Below are 18816 nucleotides of genomic sequence, written 5' to 3' on the forward strand. Positions count from 1 at the left end.
TGAATGGTAGATCTTGACATTCTGTAGCTTCTTGGAAGATTTGTTGTAATCTTGTAGCATGCCGTCGATCGCGGTATCGTTGGACACGGAGACGTGTCTGCGAGCAGGGTGATACGATATGGTCTACCTCGTAACGGCTGACGGGCGTCGCAGCTATTTGTTCACTTTGCAAAGGTGTCCTAGAGTCTGGGGTTTCCGCTGCAGAGGTCTCTTCATCCTCGTTAGTTTCGGCTGCTTCCCGGTAGCCTATGTTTGCAGAGTATGGCGTCGCAACACAGATTGTATCGGCAGGTATTTGTTCGCTAATCGGTCGCACGGGTGCTCGCAGTCGCGCGGTTGTATCCGGTCTGTGAAATGCCCCATCCGCTAAGATGATTGATTCGTCAATCGTCAAGGGCGGTTCACTAGCGAGACGTGGGCTTCGGCGACGCGAGCGAGTGGCGTGCAACGGCGGCTGTCTGTCAATTGGGAGTGGGTCGGTTCGGCTAGACGGCTGGCCATCATTACCTATCGATAATTATAAGTAAAGTCACGTAGAGTACGGATGGAAAGATGGAGAGACATGCTTGAAACAACTGGATCCTCCAGGATTGTTTCCGGGAACGATTGGCTGACTATATGGGTCTCGGCATCTTCTATCTGTTTAGCCTGGCGGGCTACCAGACGCTGCTGTCGCTCTCGTTCTCGCCTACGAGCGGCCTTTTCTGCCTTTTGGCCTTCTGTTAATGGACGACGACCCATTCTAGCGCGCGTTGACAGAGTTGTCTTTGTGGAACAAGGAGAGAAATAACGAATAATAGAATGCTCTACTTGATGTGTTTGTTTACTTGTTTACTTGTTTATTTACTTGAACCTCACGTCTATATGCAACAGCAGGGCCTACTTTCGAGTTCACGCTTTCTTTGCTTTTTCCTATGTGACGTTGCTGATCTACACAGTATAATGAGTGCTGATAGGAAGTTTGAGATTAAGAGGGTAGAAACTAGCAGGGGTGTAGCGTTTGAGAAAACAACCAGCTGAAAATTTACGGTACATGGACGAACCTAGGGTAGACATGGTCGTAAATAATTCTAAATGTCTATAACAAATACAAATAAAAAATCAGCGATGATTTTAGGATAAATTAATATGACTACTGATACTTATAACGTTATACTTTGTTTGATGTCCTTTCTTGTTGGGGGGGGTTTTTCTTTTATCCTTCCTTGGCTTGATAAGCTAAGTGATTTCTTTAATAAAATAAGATATTTGTCGATATTGTTTTTCATATTCCACTGTCAAACATCGAAATCATAATGATATGAAGTAAAACGAGATACCTGACGCTCGATTTATGCCATGGCCGAGGGCTGAGAGATATTGAACGATGAATTCTTCAGTCCTGCAAATATCGTGACTTTCCTGTAGGAGTTTTGATTGATCACGAGTCACCTTGAGCGCCAAGCTAGCAGGCAGAGGAAATTAGGGAAAACGTCTTGACTCGTGTATTAAATAAGGAAAGGAGTGACTCTAATGAACCTTGATGCGTAGTCGTAATTTTTGTACGGTCATTGTATATTGTATGGCATCTCCAGACTCGTTATTCTTAGACTGGATGCGACTTTACTCCCAACCCTAGCATCCTGGTCAATTTATCGGCAGGGTTGGGTAGAGTGGGGTCTGTACGTTCAGTTATTCGATATTCTATTGGTTCGGTGGGTCGACCGTTCAGTTAAACGCAATACCATTGGTCTTCGGTATCAGTCACTAAAAAATGTAGGATAGACGTACTGACAAAGGATAACACGATTTAGACATTATAATACCTGGCTGATGCGAGGTACCATGGTTTCATTGGGCTATATAGAGTAATATTTATTGGGCCTTTATTTAAACTGACATTATATGGTCGCCATCGGTGTAAGGATCGAAGGAAGCTAGATTCTAGCTGGTATCTTTTCTGTGTCTTCTAGGACCTTTACAAATAGTGAATCTAGTTGAAGAACAGTGCGATGATTCTCAACGCTAAGTGCTGTATAGACAATTGTCGAGAACAAATGGAAAAAAATCGGGCATCGAGAAGAGCAATTGTTGAGAGTATTGAGTACTGACACAGGTGCTCGAAGTAAGGTTAGCTGAGAGTGGATAGTGGAGACATACGTTCAGTTATTCTTGATAGGATTGGCCGCAATGGCAAGCCACTTGCAGGGTTGTAACGGTACGTACCGAGCAACGTTTGGGTCTAGAGTTAGAAAACCTCTGAGAATGGGAAGGAAAGTACGAAGAAATGCGCAACACGGATCTAAAATGTCTAAAACGAGTGATAGTGGTTGAATTACATTCTGGGCTATCGTTGGACATGACTTACACATCATCTTTCGCAGTGGCGGATTTGTTGTGGATTTTTATCTGTGGTATTGACCTGCGACTGAAATCTCACTGACATTCATGACCATCTCAACCCTGCCCTTACTTACAACACTGATGCTGTGGCCTGCATGGCAATTAAACCTTATTATTTTCTTTTTTTTTTTTTTCGGCAGTTACAGGTTTATGGGTTGCCAGTATCACAGTGTGCACTGGTCCGCATAGGCCAAGAGGTAAAAAAAAAAAACAGTTTCTTGCAACATCAATTAGCTTAAAGGCCTTATAGATAAGAAGCAAGAAATAACTAAAAGCAAGATACTTATTAGTGGTTTTTGAGTCTACTGCATATGTAATGATGTTATTGTAAGGAAAAAGTTTACAGTTGGCGTCTCTCGTGAGTGGTATTATGATCGTGCATTTACTATATAGTATACTGATCGTATGTATTGATATGCCATGGAGCTGGTATGCTGAATTATCAGATTCGTTGCATCACGAATTATGTTAGTAAAGCTATCTATGTCGTTCAAGATTGAAAGGTAGATTCCAGTGGTTGGCTTTTCGCGCTAAACCCAATTGAATTAAATGTGAGCCAAGACTTCCAGGCCGATCCCGCGCTATACCTAATTGAATTAAATGTGAGCCAAGACTTCTAGGTGGAGCATCACGACCATCAACCTCATTTCCATCATTACATTTTAAAACTCCATAAGTAATTCCAGAAAATAGCTATTAAGTCTGGGAAACCTTTAATTAGCTTGAAATGGTCTATTTGAGATTGTGGGTATAAGATATTATTATATTTTGAGAAAAGTGTACCCTGAACTCACGAACTTTTTGGCTAACCCTTACTCCCATATCCATGAGTAACTGTGTTACACAACATACTTTCCTTGTTTCCTCACAAACTTTCTCTTTTCTTTTCTTCCGAAGCGCTGTCGCGCTTGCACCTGCAGTGAGCGCCGCCTCCGGCGCACAGTGCTTTAACCCTAACCCTTCCGCCCTGCCGCCCAACCTGCCGTTAGCGGATTTACAGGGCTTACCCACCCACCCAAACTTCTTAAAAGTCCTCTTGTTCTTCGTTTTATACGGCACCTAAGTAACCCTGACCCGGTCCGTGCGAAAACACACTGTGTCACACTGTACAGACCCTCAACCCTCCCAACTTCAACCTTCCTTGTCTAACCCCAACTCTCCTCTCTAACCCTCCCACTCAACCTTAACAGCACCTCGCCTCACCCCACACCTCAGACGTTAGAGGTTGGAGCCCAGAGGTTAGAACTTACCACTCCTACAACCCTTCCTCCCTTCCCTGTTTCCCGCTGTCTCTGGCTTTCCCTTTACCCTTACCCCTTAACCCTAACCCAGTATTGGGTTAGGGTTAGGGTCAGACCCAGAGTTAAGACTCAGCGTCAAGACACTCAACGTCAGACCTCAAGCCCAACTTTTGCCCTCTTAACCACCCCTTCCTTCTGGTACTACCGTTAAGCTCCTTTCCCTAGCCACCCTCTCGACCGCCTGCTACCTTCTTGACCTCCCGGGTCAAACGAAAACTTCGGCTTTTGCATTGGGGTTAGGGTTAGGGTGACGGGTAACCTCTTAGGGTTACAGGTTGGCTTAGGGTGACGGCTAAACACTCCCTCTCTCTCTTTTGCCTAACCCTCTCAAACACCCGCTAGCCTCTTACCTTCCCTGATCAAACGAAAACTTAACGTTTTGCTTTAGGGTTAGGGTTAGGGTTACGGGTAAAAATCCCCTTTGTTTCCTACCACAAACACTTCCCAGCGCAGCCAAGACTAAAAGCCAAAGCTCTCTGTCAAGGTCAGACGTAGACCTATATGTAAAACAAACCCTAACCCCTTCTGCCTATCCCCAACCACTCTCAATACTACACACGGGCCCTTTGCTGGGTTGACGTATCTGATCGTGTCGCTCATCATCGCATCCTGTCCGAAATGGCCGTGCCTCCAGGTCACCCAGATTACCCGTCCTATCATCATTCAAGTCATACTCGTAAACCCTGCTTTTGTCGCTTCCGTCTTTTCATCATTTTTCCCGCCGCTTTCGCTGTCTTGGGCAAGCTCGAGTCATTGCTAGTTGCAGGCCGTGTCCGTCGTTATTATTGAAAGTCTTGGTATGTCGTTGAAAGTGGAGAAATCATTCGCCCCAGATTTATGGGGGGCCGCTCTGGTTTTATGGCCTTCTGATGATCCTTGTCCACAGCGCCCCTTCTAGCCCCAACCCCCTTATATTGCCCCTGTTATCACTGGAACCCTGCCAAAACCTTAAATTATTCCTTAGGCATGCCTACTACAGCCCTTGTGGAGGGGCAAAAGTAGCTCAACTACCCTATTGCTTGAGTTGATATTTAATTTTCTGATTCGAATCTTACCCAAATAAGAACTTATGTAGCATACCCTCGTCTCTGTATGGTACCTTAATACATTAGTTCGCCAAAGCCTTGGCTTTCTACTTAGGGTATATATATCTTTTTTTTTTTTTTTTTTTTTTTTTTTTAAAAAAAAAAAATTTTCTTTTTAGGTCAGCCTCTTATCCTTCATTTACTTTTATGGTACTCGTTTTCTGGATAGACCTGCCATAATGTTATATTTATTCCCTATCTTTAATAATAGCCGAACATCGATCCACCCATTCTTCCTTATTACTCTTAAATACACTGCCAATAAAAGTCCTCGGCTCCTTCATGAGAAACATCAGGTCGTTACGCAGTTTAAAGAGCTCGTCTTTAGGCGTAAGACGCGACTCGCAGTTGCGTGGACTATCCCGGTTACCCTTGACTTTGATCCAACCCAGTTCTCGAAGCATTCGATTGTTGACCCCTTTATGCTCTACATTTACGAATCGTCAAGGTATCAGTTATCTTACTTCACTAACGCTAAACAGGATCATCATGGACGCGGCTCACCGATTTTCTTTGTCATTTCAGACACCCGTAGCACTGTATCCTGGTCTTTATCCCACGGAAATGCCTCTGGCCGCAGGAACCAAAGCATTCTCGTCACCATGTTGGCTGCTAGAAGAGCTGGATCCCTTCTCTTGGCCGTCACGCTGAAGCCCTTCGTGTTGGGCCGGACCTCGGGGGTCGCACTAGACGCTGTGATGGTCAACGTGAGAATGAGCATAAGATCGCATAAGGGGTCCTCAAGACAATCTGTCAGACAGCAGTACGCTGCACAGTAGTGAGATAGCACGCGTTGGTCCCCTTTCGCGAACAGCCGGCGTATCTCCGTAAAGCCTCTTTCCACAATATCTGGGATCTGCTTGAACGGTATCTTGCAGCCTAGGTCGATTCGCGGTCGGATCTTCGCTCGCTTAACGCCAACCGAATCGACGGTCCTGCGAGCCTCCGCCTCTAGCGCCCGTCTCTTAAGGCTATCGGGCCGAGCCGCGAGGACCGTTGCAGACGCAGCCGCTCCCACGAGCTGTACTACCTGTTGATGCGTCAATCTCCGGCGATGAGAGCCAGGTACCCATTCGATACTCGCAGATACCATGGCAGCTGCGATGCCCGAGACCCACTGAGCCCTTGTTGCGAAGCTGCCTCTGGTATGTTGGATGGCGGCCCGGAGGATAGAGGGCCATGTTGAGTGGGTCGGTGCGACAGACTCGACTCCTAGGTGACCCTTCCTACCGCCCTCCATCAAAGCAACGAAGATCTCTTCTGCAAAGTCGCGTCTCGTCTTTAGCACGATCTTTGACTCATTCATCATCAAGCGGTCATCGAACTTGAGCACTTCCGCCGACAATTTCTCGAAGTTTCTGTGGCAATGTTAGGAACGCTAAGGAATCTAAAGAGACTCCTGGCACATACGACGTTTTGAATGGACTGTCTCGTGCCTCCCAGGCTTCTAACGCGATCATCGCCTGAGCACTCTCCTCATTGCCCGTGTCGGCATCACCATGTTCTCCAACATCGCTCCTACCGCCACTGCGGATACCACGATTCAAGCCACGGCGAACTTGGCGAGCAATAAAAGCGACCGTCTCTGGTATCCACAGATCTTGGAATACCTCATGAAGGAACGTTGTCATCCTATCCATCCCGTCTATTGACCTACCCCCAAGCTCAGCAAACCACAATTGACTGTGTCGGTTAGATGCTACAGTTCTATCGTAGTGGTATTCTAGCGAGGCAACATGCATCAGAACGGGCCGTCCATTGCTCAGCTGTGGCCATCCCACAAGGTTAACGAGTCCTTGTCCATCTCGGATGTCCAACATTCGCGGCGATATAAATGGCCACCCGCATGTTTTTAGACTATCCATCGTACCAAGGAGCCTCATGACTTTGGTAGGCAGCACCCTCGGGTCCCCGGTGAAGCAAAAATTGCCCAGTCGATCGAGAGCAGCGACGCCTTCGGAGAGAGCCATACCTAGTCCTTTCGACCCAGCCTCGCGAAAGCGACGGTCCATTTCTGCTATGGCTGCTTCCATAACCCTGGCAAAAGCCACCATGACTCCTGGAAAGATATCAGGGTTGAAACGCCGGAGGATGCCTGCATAGAGCTGTTTCTCCTTGAGGAAGAGACGCATGAGCTGAAAAATGGGTTGTAGTACGCTACTGAAGTTTCGACGGCGGCGCACGAGTCGTGGGGCATCGATGGAAATGACCTGCTCGAATCGGAACGCAAACTCATTCGCTTGCATGGCTGCTTCCACCCTCTGTCGCTCCCGCGCAAAAGGTGTCGATGCGCCAGGGTTGTCAGGTGTGAGTCGCCCCCTCACCTGGGCCAGGAGCCGCTGCTGCTTGTCCTTGAGCCGCGCCGTGCGCTGAGCCTCCGTCGAGGGAATGGTGAGTGCAGCTGTGGCGAGGCCGTGGCTGGCTAGTAGGTCGTGAGGGCCATGACGGATAGACCGTTTTAGGTTGGAATAGCCCTGGAAGAAGCCAAACGAAAGTACGTCGGCACCCTGGTTCTGGTGACTCATGTTCTCTTTCATGACAGTAAACAGGTCGTTATCCAGGAAGGCAGGGGGACGATCCGATGTGAAGTTGCCGTATGCGGGGTGGAAGCCGAGTGGGTAAAAGGTGTAGTTACTCCCGTAAAACTCCCCGGCCACACGGTTGCGGTCGGCAAGCAAGCATACAGGACGGCTTACCCTTCCTTCTGTGCCGGGATACGTATTTTCTGCGGTACAGTGAACATCAACAGCTAGGGCATAGGAGACGTGGCTGATGTTATCGAGGTTGTACTTCGCCTCAAGGGCCTCGCGCAACCGCATCAGGCCGGGACTATACAACGCATCATGTTCTCTCTGGTCCTCCGTTGCTGGTATCGATGCTGATGAAGGAGGTAGACTGGCTGGCGAGATGTCTGGTGCTTGCCTTGGATGGACGTCGTCGTTGCCGTCAGTATCTGGGCTCAACGGCTGCTGCTGGGAGTTGTCTTGCCCATCATATTGATGCTCCTGATCTTGTAGTTGAGTCCCGTTGTCTTGGCCTATATCAGTGTTCTCAGATTCGTTCATCCATTCAAGGAACCTCCGCTCCCGCTCTTCATCACCATTGGGCCCGTTCGCGTCGACTTCGCCATCAATATCTCGATATTCCGCATCGATGATTCGCCCTGGACTGAGGATAGGTGGTATTGGAGAAGCAACATCGTCCACCCTCTCCGACACGAATAGACTATCGTTGTCCTCCACTTCGACGGTTGGTTGGTCGCATAGCTCGTCGAGCTCATCCTCTCGTTCCTCTCCTCCAATTTCCCCCCATCCTTGCTGTGTCGCCGGCACACTATTGCTTTCTCCATCGTAACCGTCGTCGGACTCGTCGAACTCATCGTCCAGTCCATCGAGATAGGCTGGCCTAATGACTGTTTCTTCTTCGAGATTCGCTATGCCTTCGTTGACTTCTATGTTGATGTTGGCGCCATAGTCATACGCGTGGAAGGCGGGTTGATGATCGGTCCAGAAAGTGTCGTCCTGTGCGGAGAACCTTTCGAGAAACCCCGTCCAGCCGTCCATAAATAGTGTCTGGAATATGACCCATTTGTCAAAAGCAATCATCTGCGTCTCCTTGCCTCCGAGGGCCCATCTCGGCTCAACACCTTCACCAAGGAGCTCGCCTCGGAGGAAGATGTCCTTGATGTATGATGCGAGCATCAGAGCACGGCCCTGTACGAGTGCGGTCCTTGTATGTGTTGCATCGTGTCGTCGACGGGGGTTGTTGGCGCCGGCAGTTCTCTGATTCGGGTGCATGACAATGAACCAAGCTTCCCGAGTGGCGCCGGTGGCAACGCGGAAGGTGCGGCCGCTCAGGTCAAAGTCGATACCCTGTGCATGCTTTGCGACATACGGGGCACTCCAGTGGCGAAAGGATATTGTGATATTGTCAAAGAAGTGGCTAGGCCGGCAAATCGGCCGACGCGGTAGACCGACGATGCTGACGAAATCGAGCCGGAATACGGGGTAATAATCGTCGTCCTCGCTCGCCGGCTTTGACCCAGTCTTCTTGCTCCCATAGTCCAAGACAACTCGGCGCTGGAGGAGGTCAAGGGCACGTGTCCCATCGAAGGCTTCGTCGTTCGTCTCGTCGATGAACTCGTCAGCTAACACGACATATCAGTCAGGATGAGTCAGACAAATATTTGAGAAACTGGCAGCGTGTCCTCGTTCAAGTTCTAGGTGGAGAAGAGGGTGGGGGGGGAAAGGGCTGAAACAAATCAATCAAGGCTTCTACAACGCTCTTCGAACAATGCAGTGCCATACCATACATCCAGGAATCGCCGGCGCGACGGTCTACTCTCCAGCCTCTTTGAAACTGATCTGTAGCGTCTTCTGTGCTGACTATGCTCCCTTGGATGCTCGCGGGCTCCTCGAGATAATGTTCATCAGCCAAGAACGGAGATATAAGCTCTCGTGCCTCTTCTTGGTCCTCGCCATCATCAATGTCAGGACCGTCAGAGTGGACATCGAATTCGACCTCCTCTGGTAGCCCCAAGCACGGCATGATAGGCTTCTCAGCGTCCGTCACAACGGTTAGTTATGTTGACCAACGAGAGGTGACCCTAATCCTCGTAGGATGCTAACTGGTGATGAAAAAGGATATGAGTTGGTATGAAGGATAGGGGAAAGTGACACAACACTAAAAGAAATACAGACTGTTTGTTTCTGTCAGGAATATCTCATTGTTGTCACCTGCGAAACTGTTCGCTGATTTATAGGATTCGACTACTGTACAAGCTGGTGCAGTCAGACGCGAAGCGCGTCGTTCTACGTCGTGCTATCATAGCCGTAGCTGAAGTCCTTTACGAAAGGGTACCGCGTCTTCAGTCAGGCTCGAGCCTCGTAAAGGAGGCAGCTACCGCACCTACCATCGGCTCATCAGCTTTACCCCGAACGCGCCCGTAAACAACCCGTGCCGGCATACCCAGGTCTGGGTGTCCGAGCGCGCATGTGGCTGAGGCCAAACCCTGAAATATATAGCGCTATCTCATGCATCTTCTTCGAATTATCACATTCTCCATCACACGGAATGACATCAAATCCCTCGTGATGCCCTCATGTAAAGGGTTGGGGGGTAAATACTGCGGGAAATGAGATGGCTTACTCGTCACAAACACTATGAAACTCTAAAGACTTATCACATTTTGAAACAGCAGGGGTGCTCTACCCCCAGTCCAGTTCTTTCCGGCCTATCCGCATCTTTTTCCCTGTGTTTTCAACCTTCCCAATATTATCAAACCAGCCGTTGATTCTAGGAACTCCAAAAATCAGGAGCGTGCACATGGTCGTGACAGTAACGACATTGGTTTAACCTAACTACTTCAGTAACCTCTCACAGGTTAAAAATAATACGTTTAGTTAGAAAGTATAGTTTATTATTATTATTACTATTACTATTTATTTATTATAATTACTGCTGCTTATCATATTTATTTATTGCTGTGCTACTGCCGATGGTTCGCCAGACTGAATCGTATATCTTTTGGTATAGGGTATGGCTCGCTCGTGCTCACAACCGCCGCCCCGCCCGCGCTGGGAAAGGATCAACGCTTACTTCCGGACGTCGCTACAGGACCATCCATCCAGGACGATCTCTCTTGTGGCTGCGAGCTAAGGATTCGATCCTGGTGACGCTGGCGGGGGCGAGATGAGCACACTGAGTATCGATGTTCTCGTGAATAGGATCTCGGATGTATTTGCCATAGATTGCTGATAATTGGTGGACCCTGCCGCTCCCAACATCCCCCTTCGGTAGTTTTTGCAGCGGACGGCCGACTTCAGCTGCAACGTAAGACTTCTGAGGAGGTGGCTGGTAACTGTAATCTGCGAAACTTCTCCCCTGTGTGCCGTCTCTGTGGCGGTGGCTTCTCATCATTGCAGTCCCCTGGGCTGGAGGCAACGAGGATATCGCAGTCGTCGCATTATCAGTGAGCGGCGGCGGTGGCAACGATAGTGGCTGTTGTTCAGGATGCCGTGATTTCTGGCGCTGCTGCTTTTGTTGCTGCATTCGGGGTAATAGGCCTTCTTCCATGGCTATGGCCCTTGTGCGCCCGCTGTCACGCTGTGCCCTGTCTGCCGTGTTGATCGGAACAAACCCCTGCGACGATGGGGGTTGCTTGATGATGATGTGGTGATTCGATGATACGGCACCCTGTTGTTGACAGAGCACTTCATTCGAGGCGTGGCTGATACGCTCTTCTGGTGGAAGCAAAGATGGCAACTGCCGCTGCTGTTGCTGCTGATCATCGTGTTCGGAAATTGCAGTGGCTGATGTCATTCCTGCCAGGATCCCCTCGTACCCCTGATACGCCGCCTGGATTGCGCGGAGTGCTTCACTCGACCAAGGATGTCCTTCATCAGACTCGTTGTTTTCCACTGCTTTGCGGCATCGATCGGAAGCCCATGAGAGAACAGCATGATCGATGTAGGCACCAAGTTCGTTCGAGGCATACACGCCTCTCAGTGCAGGATTCTCCTTCACTTCGGGAATATTCCCCAGCTGACTACAGATAGCTCGTGTGATGGCTGAGGCCGGTGGTCTGTGGCGCATCTCGGACCGCGGTTGATGAATCGCGTTATCTGCGCCGACGCGTTCGGAGATCGAATTCTCCCACACCGGACGAAATGCAGGACCAAGGGCGTGTTGGACTATGTGAAATAGGCCTGTCCAGAGGTCGCCGGTACTGAAGCGTTCTGCATAGTGCTCATCATGTTCTTCTGGCATCAAGTCGAGATAGTGTTTCGTCGAGGGATCCCTGAACTCGGTCATATGGCTGCGGACGTAGTCGAGGACCTGCCTTTCCAGCGTTCGTGAGCGCAGGTCGAGCCAGGATGCCATATCGTCGGCGCCATCGACATCGCCGTCTTCCCTCCGCCGAGCCCACCAATCATCCCCGTGAGTAGTTACCATAAGACCTTCGATCGCAGGTATCAAGTCCTGTCGTCGTAAGGGCTTATTGTTCTCGTGAGTATCGACAATATCTGCGGGTTGAGTGTTTACCCAACGTACTACATGGTCGATGACCTGTGCCATGACCTCGCCTTCCTCCTTCTTGATCTTCAACAAGGGCTGCACATCCGGAAACCGAAGAGTGAGGTTCTGTTGAAGATGGCGGCAAAGACCGTCATAGGCTTCCTTGTCGAGCGAGCTTAGAAATCCACTTCGCCGAGCTGTCTTTTGGACCGGTTTGATGGTGGAAGGGGCCGATGGGCTGGACTTGCTGTCGTCGTTACTGTTGCCGCCTCCCTTGGGATAAAAGACCTGGTGAACATCAGCAGCATCATAGGTGTCGCTTTTGAGGCTGCCGGCTAGCACATTCCAATCGGAAATTTGAATGGACTCGGAGGTGGAGGTAGGAAGTGCCCTCAGAGTTTCGAGTACCTGGTAGAACGCATCGAACCAATACTACTCCCAGGTCAGCAATATGTTCTAGGTAAGGCTTGATGGTGGCCAAGATTATTTTTCTTTTTCTTTCTTTTTCTTTTTTTGCCCTGGAGTGGAAGAGATGGACGAAACGATGAATGATGAACCATGATCCACAGACACCAAGGGCGAGTCACTCACATCGTCCAGTCTGTACCCTGCGATCTGATACCATTTTGAAATGTTAAATGTGGTTCTCCCCAGGGAGGTTCGACACCAGCGGGTAACCCGAGGTCTCCACCGCTCGCTTCGCCACAGCGTGACGAGACGGCTGATGGGAAAGCGAGCTTCACTTGTCAGGCACAAGATGTCCAGCATGCTTTTCTCGATACCCTTCTTGTTGACATTTCTCTCGACGGAAAATAAAGTGGGATCCCGATCAAAGGCCGAGACGAGCTGTAGCCAGATTTGACCATGGGTGTCGGGCAGGGTGAGATCACGGCGATTGACACGAAGCTTGATGTCAAGTTCGACTGGTAGAGTGTCTGTGCAGAAGGGTGAGTATGGTTTGTCATGTATATATTAAACATGTACGGAATGAAGATTTGTTAATAGTATCGGGGACGATTGAGAGGGGTCACACCTTTGTCGTAAAACTCGCAAATCCACCATAAATCGCTCGAATCAGAATGCGTCTGTTTCACGTAGTCTTTCAAGGCCTCGATGCGATGCTGGCCAGCCATGAGCTCGGGCCTCTCGTCAATGAAATCGGCCCAGTTTCTAAACGATAACACATATTGACGTCGGTCCTGGATATGGCTCTGATTGGTATCTGGGAGGGCGTTGATGATCATCTTTTGAACGGCGGCGGCACTGCAGGAGACCTGGATGTAGTGCTGCTCAGCTCGACGTGCGAGGCCACCATTCTGGAAAGAGCGACAAAGATGGGCGACATGGTTGCGGTCGAGGGGCCTGTTACTGCCGCGAGACCAGGAGAAGTCGAGGAGATGGATGGGTAGCTCAGCGACGGCAAGGCGGTAGGGCTCCGCCTGTTTCCTCAGGGAATCGACCTCGGTGAAGGTTTGTGGAGCAGGCTTTGGGGATTTGGCGGGCTTGGATGGTGACGGTGGTGGTGATGATGATGATGGGATGTCGTTGACGACGGGGGTAAGGGAGGGAGAAGTGGATGGATGATGGGGTTCATGAGAAGGGTGGATAGGTGTAGTTTTCCGGCGCTTGGAGGGCCGGGGATTCGTGTTAGATTTGGGAGGCAGAGGGCGACCAATTTTGATCATGGTGGTGGTGAGGATGATGAGGGCAGTGGATTGGTATATATTATGTATGATGTATATTTTATCGTTACTTTGTTCCCAAGTTAGGTGAGATGTGGGAAGGAATAGTTGAGGGGAGAGAAAGAGGATATGGATGAAAGTATGAGGAGTATTATTATATCGAATGGGAGACGGGAGAGGATACAGGGATCAGAAAGGCGACCAATCAAAGAAAGGTAGGAGACAAAGAAGGGAGGGCGAATGAAAAGTGCGGAGAGGGAAATAGAAGGTTAAAAGTTTAGAGGGAGGATGGGGCGCACGGACACTTAAACCTGGGATTGAGATATGAATTGGCAAAAGTTTTGGAGGATTGAGGGTGCACGGACACCTGAACCCAGGTTCAAAGAATGAATTGGCAAAAGTTTTGGGAAAGGTATGGTGCACGGACACCTAAACCTAGGTTTAGGCGGGTCTGGTGTAGAAAAAATGGCAAGTTTACTAGCAAGGTTATAAAAATGTAGAGACCTATAAGTAAAAAGGTCTAAATATTTATGACTTGTAACCCTAACCAGGACCCCTTCGGCGTGTTTTTTGACTACAATCCTCTGGCTCAGCTTTTGTTGATGACAACTTCTGTCAAAGGTGGAGAATGGGTTCACTCGCCTAATTACCGACGTCACCTTCACCAGGGAAGCATTCTTTTCGTCTGTCGTTCAAAACGGGACATTAAAACGGACGATATTCATAGGTTTTGTAACCTCATTGAGGAAATCGCTGTGCCTTTTATCTTGAAGGAAGATGCATCCAGTCCCGGCGCAAAAAAGAGATTGCTGAGTCGGCTTGAAGAAGAAGGAACTCGTCGTGGCATGAAATACCGTGTGGAAATGTACTGAAGTATGTTTTCGGCTTGTACTGTTTAGCATACCTACCTAAATATTACTGCATCTTACGTTAAAAAATACATATTAGAGTGGTGATGATAATGCTAGAGTCGCGATGTAGTTTTTTCCAAGTCTCATCATGAAGGTCCATGCTGCCTCATTTTTCGACACCAGCTAACTACCCTATACCATACACCCATTCCAAGTCGCTGCGTATTTTATACTGCAACTGCCGTAAAGCATCCTTTTGACTGAGGCCATCTAGTATTTAGTATTATGTAGATTTCTTTTCTTTAACTAGCGCGCATTATAGAATTTCTGAGTCGAGTATGATATCGGTCTTAAAAATAGGTCCAGGTATAATGCCGGCCAAAGTTGCGTAATTTCCTGTCAAGCCTCGGCCACTTATTCCACCTGAACAATAAACCTTGTCCGGATTTTGGGACCTAACAACTTGCTTTTTTTCTATCCGTCGGCAGCTGCGATCATAACTTTATGCACGTGTGCGCTACAAAGGTAGCCTTGAAATTACGCAAGAAAATACATCGTACTGCACCCATAGTTCTCACCCCATCATGTACGCTCTGCATACATTCATGCCGCTCACCCCCGTCTAGTTCGACAGTGCAGCTCAAACTAGTGTTATCTTCGCCATAAGGATGGAAGGTACCTACTGCGCTATCCATCATGGAGAAGCCCTCTGTTCGCTTTGACTGATATTCACTGATTGCTACATTACTCTAGCCTGACTATCATCTGGTCTCTGACTGCCTTTCTCAAACGTTTCTGTGGTCTCCACGACTGGTCCGTCTCCTCTGTCTGCGCGCTCGAACCCTTATCGTCGGAATGGATCGAATCCGTACCGACGACAACCTTACCAGCTCGTACACAGTCACGTCGTCGGAAATGTCTCCGGAGTCTTTCCCGCTCCTCCGCTGTTCGTGGACGTTTCCTAGCTAGCAGTTGTAGATAACGGAATCCTCGTGACTGTGCTGCTGGACCTCTTGGAGCTTCTTGCTCAGCTTGCCATGTCGCGGAACGCGAAAATGATACGCGAGACTGTCCAATTTCGGGTGTGATGCTTCCCCCTGGAGTGCTAGGATGAACGTTGCCAACCTCCAGTAGCTCGCTGAAAACTTGGCTGAGCTCGTCTAGGGTTTTATCTCGAATACGCGTGACCATCCGTAATTGGGGCGGATGGCCGTTCTCTACTACGGGAAAGATACAACCTCTATTATATGCCCCAACAGCACGGCCAAGTCGAAGCGTATCAATTCCAATACAGTTGCGCGTGCTGCTGATCAAGTCTCCTGTAGACCAGTGGTAGCACGGTTTTGTATTGTCTGCACTACTTGCCCAGCCTTTATCCCCGAACCGACGCCTGCATACTTCTGACAGTAGTTGCGATAGATCGTCTTGAGTGGAGACCTGACGGTCTGCGTCGTTGACCTTTCGCGTCGGTACAGCAGGCTCGACGTGCCCTGTAGACTTGGAAGATGGAGTGATGTGGACAACCGAGGCCCAAGTAAGCCGGCGTTTGAGATTGGTAGCCCTACTTTCTTTTGTCGTCGTTAGAAGCTCTGTGTCTGACGGCCAGGGCAGAATCCAATGTGTCAATAGCACAATTCGCCTAAGCTGTGCGTACCACTGTGTTGCGGCCGCCGCCCCAAGCACCATCTCCACGAGCTCGATGCTTCGACGAGTCGCGATACGATAGGGCAGCGAAGCCCACCCTCTACGACGCTTCATAGCCGTGCCGGTAGAGCTCGGTGAGAACAGGTCATCGAAGAGATCCTTCATGCTTGTCGACCGTATCTTATTGCCAGCGACAAGGTGCGGTCTCGTGTGGCTCACATCACGTTGGCGGTCGTGGAACAGGTTCGATAGCCCATCGTAGCAGAAGCTTGGTGGGCTAGACTCTGGATATTTCATCGACCCTTCGTCCGTCACATCGGAGCCCGTCTTCCAGCTGACACTCTTCAAGGCCACACGCCAGACATCCCGCTGAAAGAGTTCGATGACTGTGGAGTGTAGGTATTCGAGCCACAGTCTCTTTGCCACCGCGTCGTCCTGCACTCGATATCGCCCTAACCAACTCTGGGCTTGCCACATACGAACGTGGACATCTCGAATATCCTTGAGGACTCTCCATTGACGCTTGTAATCCTGACGTAGGAGGTCGTTGCCTACGGCGAGTCGATCGCCAACATCGGAAGCAAACCGCCAGGTACTCCAGTCAAACTTCCCTGGTAGCCACCAGCCAAAACCGTGCGACGTAGACGTCTTGTTCAGACCTAGCCCTTCTCGCTCTACCTTGACGATCCGCGCTTCCCCACCCTCAACTCTCACGCGCTGCGTCGACGTCCATCTATCTCCACAGAGTACCGATTCTTTCGCGATGAGGGAACAATCGTAGCTGAACCGAAGTCCACGAAGCGCTGCTGCCATAACAACAGTCTCGGGAAGTGAATATTTCAAGCCGGTCTGCGATTTTACATATTCAAATAGGAAACAATATCGATTGACGCTAGCACGGAGGAAACGGGCCATCGTTTGAGAAGAAACGGAGAAGAATGGATGGTCCCTCTCTTCATCTTCTTCATCATCGCCTGACCCATCCTGCGGGGGGCTAGATGAGAACAGACCAGTGATACGCCGTAGAAGGGCCAATGATACCCTGTCTTCTGCACGTATACCATATGTGAATGGGTGATGTGTTGATTCTTCATGATGTATCTCATCATCATCATCATCCTCATTCTGGTCGACAGCGGGAACGTTGCGATGAATACGGAGCTTGCTCAGACGGTAGGCACATTGTACTCGGGACTGGTGGGCATGTGCCCCTCGTGTGGAGTTACGTTGATCTCTGAGATACGATGGGTCTAGCGCCATGCTCTCGGTGTGGCGGTTCTGGAACGGGTACTGCTTAGCTGCATCGAAGGGAACTTTGATGAGGTTGTAGAACTGGCTATACACGAGACCATTTCGAAGCTCCCAGCTTGATGAACTAGGAGTGATGGTCATATCTCTCGCATCACGAAGAGTAACAAACGGATAGGTCGTCCTGCGGATTGGCGGAGCCTGACGTTTGCCCGATTCGTCCTTGCAAGCGTCTTCCTCACGATGATACAGCCGATTTTGGATCCGGCTCCACTGTAGCCGGCGACGCCAGAGCCTATCCATGCAGCAACGGCGCCAGATAAGCACGCGTCCATGTGGTCCTGTATCGGCCGGCGTCATCTGGCGGCCGATGTCAATGTAAGTGACATCCGGATCAATGTACGCCTCGTCAACCGCAGAATTCCAGTGGTGCTGCCACTCCGCGAGTGCCGACTCGAACGTGGGCCGCATCCATGTCAGTTTGGTGTTCTTAGCAGCCATGTAGAGTCGCAACCCTGCATATTCAGGCCAGAGAGCAGCCCTGGAATGTATCTCCTCCCATAAAGCTGCGAGGTAGCGGGACTGAAGCGTGACGTAGAAGTGCTTGCGTCGTGACCCCGGCTGTGCGGCCGGACCGTCTCGTCTTTTCGCTCCGGTAAACCCATCCAGTTCTTCTTCCATATCGGCCTCCTCTTCCTCCGCCACCGCCAGAGCTGCTAACGCTTCCCGAGGCGCACTGCAGTCCGAAGACGCGATGGCATGTGTCTTTGGGATATACTGGAGTATGTTATTGTCATCGACAACAGCTTGTATGGCGGGCAGCATCACCTCCTCGTACCAGTGCACGAAGTTCTTTTTGGGAATACAGGTCTGGCTGTAAGGATCGGAGAGCTTGCCGGAGAAAAGGGCAGGGAAGAAGGCCCAGATGAACGTATCCGCAAGGCCAATGACACGTCCAAGGCAGTAGTTGGGGATGGTATGGAGAGGCTGGGTTGTCACTGTGCCATCTTGCTCACGCGTACCTGGGATTTCCATGCTCAGATGGACATTATCGACTAGGTTGAGCGTGACATGCGACTGAGTGTACCACTGAATCCCCAGCCGGGCCACGCCAAGGGACGTGGGGAAGCTGCAAAGACTATCGATGTCGTAGGACGACGATATCCTGTCATCTTCCAGACGTCGAGCGCTATGGTTAGAATGCATGCAGAGATAGGGCGGATCTTGTTCACCCTCTACCAAGCCTTCCATGGCGGCTTTGCAGGGTCCGCCATAGCGTGTTAGGCCAGCGTCCGGTGATGAGGACTCCCGCGTGCCGGACCTTAAGAGATCCTTCGCTGGGTCAAGGACGCAAGGTAGTGGCCCGTTTGTGCCATCCTCCCCAGTTACACCCTCTAACCTCTTTGCAATATCTAATAGAGAAGAGCAGTTTGGAGAGACGCCTCGCTTTGTAGTTGCATCCGCCAACTGGGAGGAGTGGTCCTCTTCATGTTGCCGGGACGTACATCCTACCGGTCTGCTCCACTCTTGGAACAGGAGCAGCGCAGGGTCAGCCGGCTCTGAGATGGTAACTGCATCGCTACTACTACTCCTCCTGCTGCCGATG

General features: G+C 50.0%; 2 protein-coding genes across 2 annotated transcripts; both read right to left on the bottom strand.

The window, feature by feature from the left end:
• Positions 1-4956: 4956 nt before the first annotated feature.
• FOXG_17281 (uncharacterized protein) lies at positions 4957-9316 on the bottom strand (the record flags this gene model as incomplete). The annotated part of the gene is made up of 4 exons (XM_018397294.1): positions 4957-5195; positions 5273-6126; positions 6179-8915; positions 9076-9316. 4 exons carry the CDS (start codon positions 9314-9316, stop codon positions 4957-4959), a joined length of 4071 nt encoding a protein of 1356 aa, XP_018258086.1.
• Positions 9317-10378: 1062 nt separating this feature from the next.
• FOXG_17282 (uncharacterized protein) lies at positions 10379-13470 on the bottom strand (the record flags this gene model as incomplete). Its single annotated transcript, XM_018397295.1, has 3 exons — positions 10379-12217; positions 12377-12720; positions 12819-13470. The coding sequence occupies 3 exons, from the start codon at positions 13468-13470 to the stop codon at positions 10379-10381; spliced, it is 2835 nt and encodes a 944-aa protein (XP_018258087.1).
• Positions 13471-18816: the final 5346 nt, after the last annotated feature.

This window comes from Fusarium oxysporum, genomic scaffold (genome assembly GCF_000149955.1).
Source record: "Fusarium oxysporum f. sp. lycopersici 4287 supercont2.44 genomic scaffold, whole genome shotgun sequence".
Classification (NCBI taxonomy): Eukaryota; Fungi; Ascomycota; class Sordariomycetes; order Hypocreales; family Nectriaceae; genus Fusarium; species Fusarium oxysporum.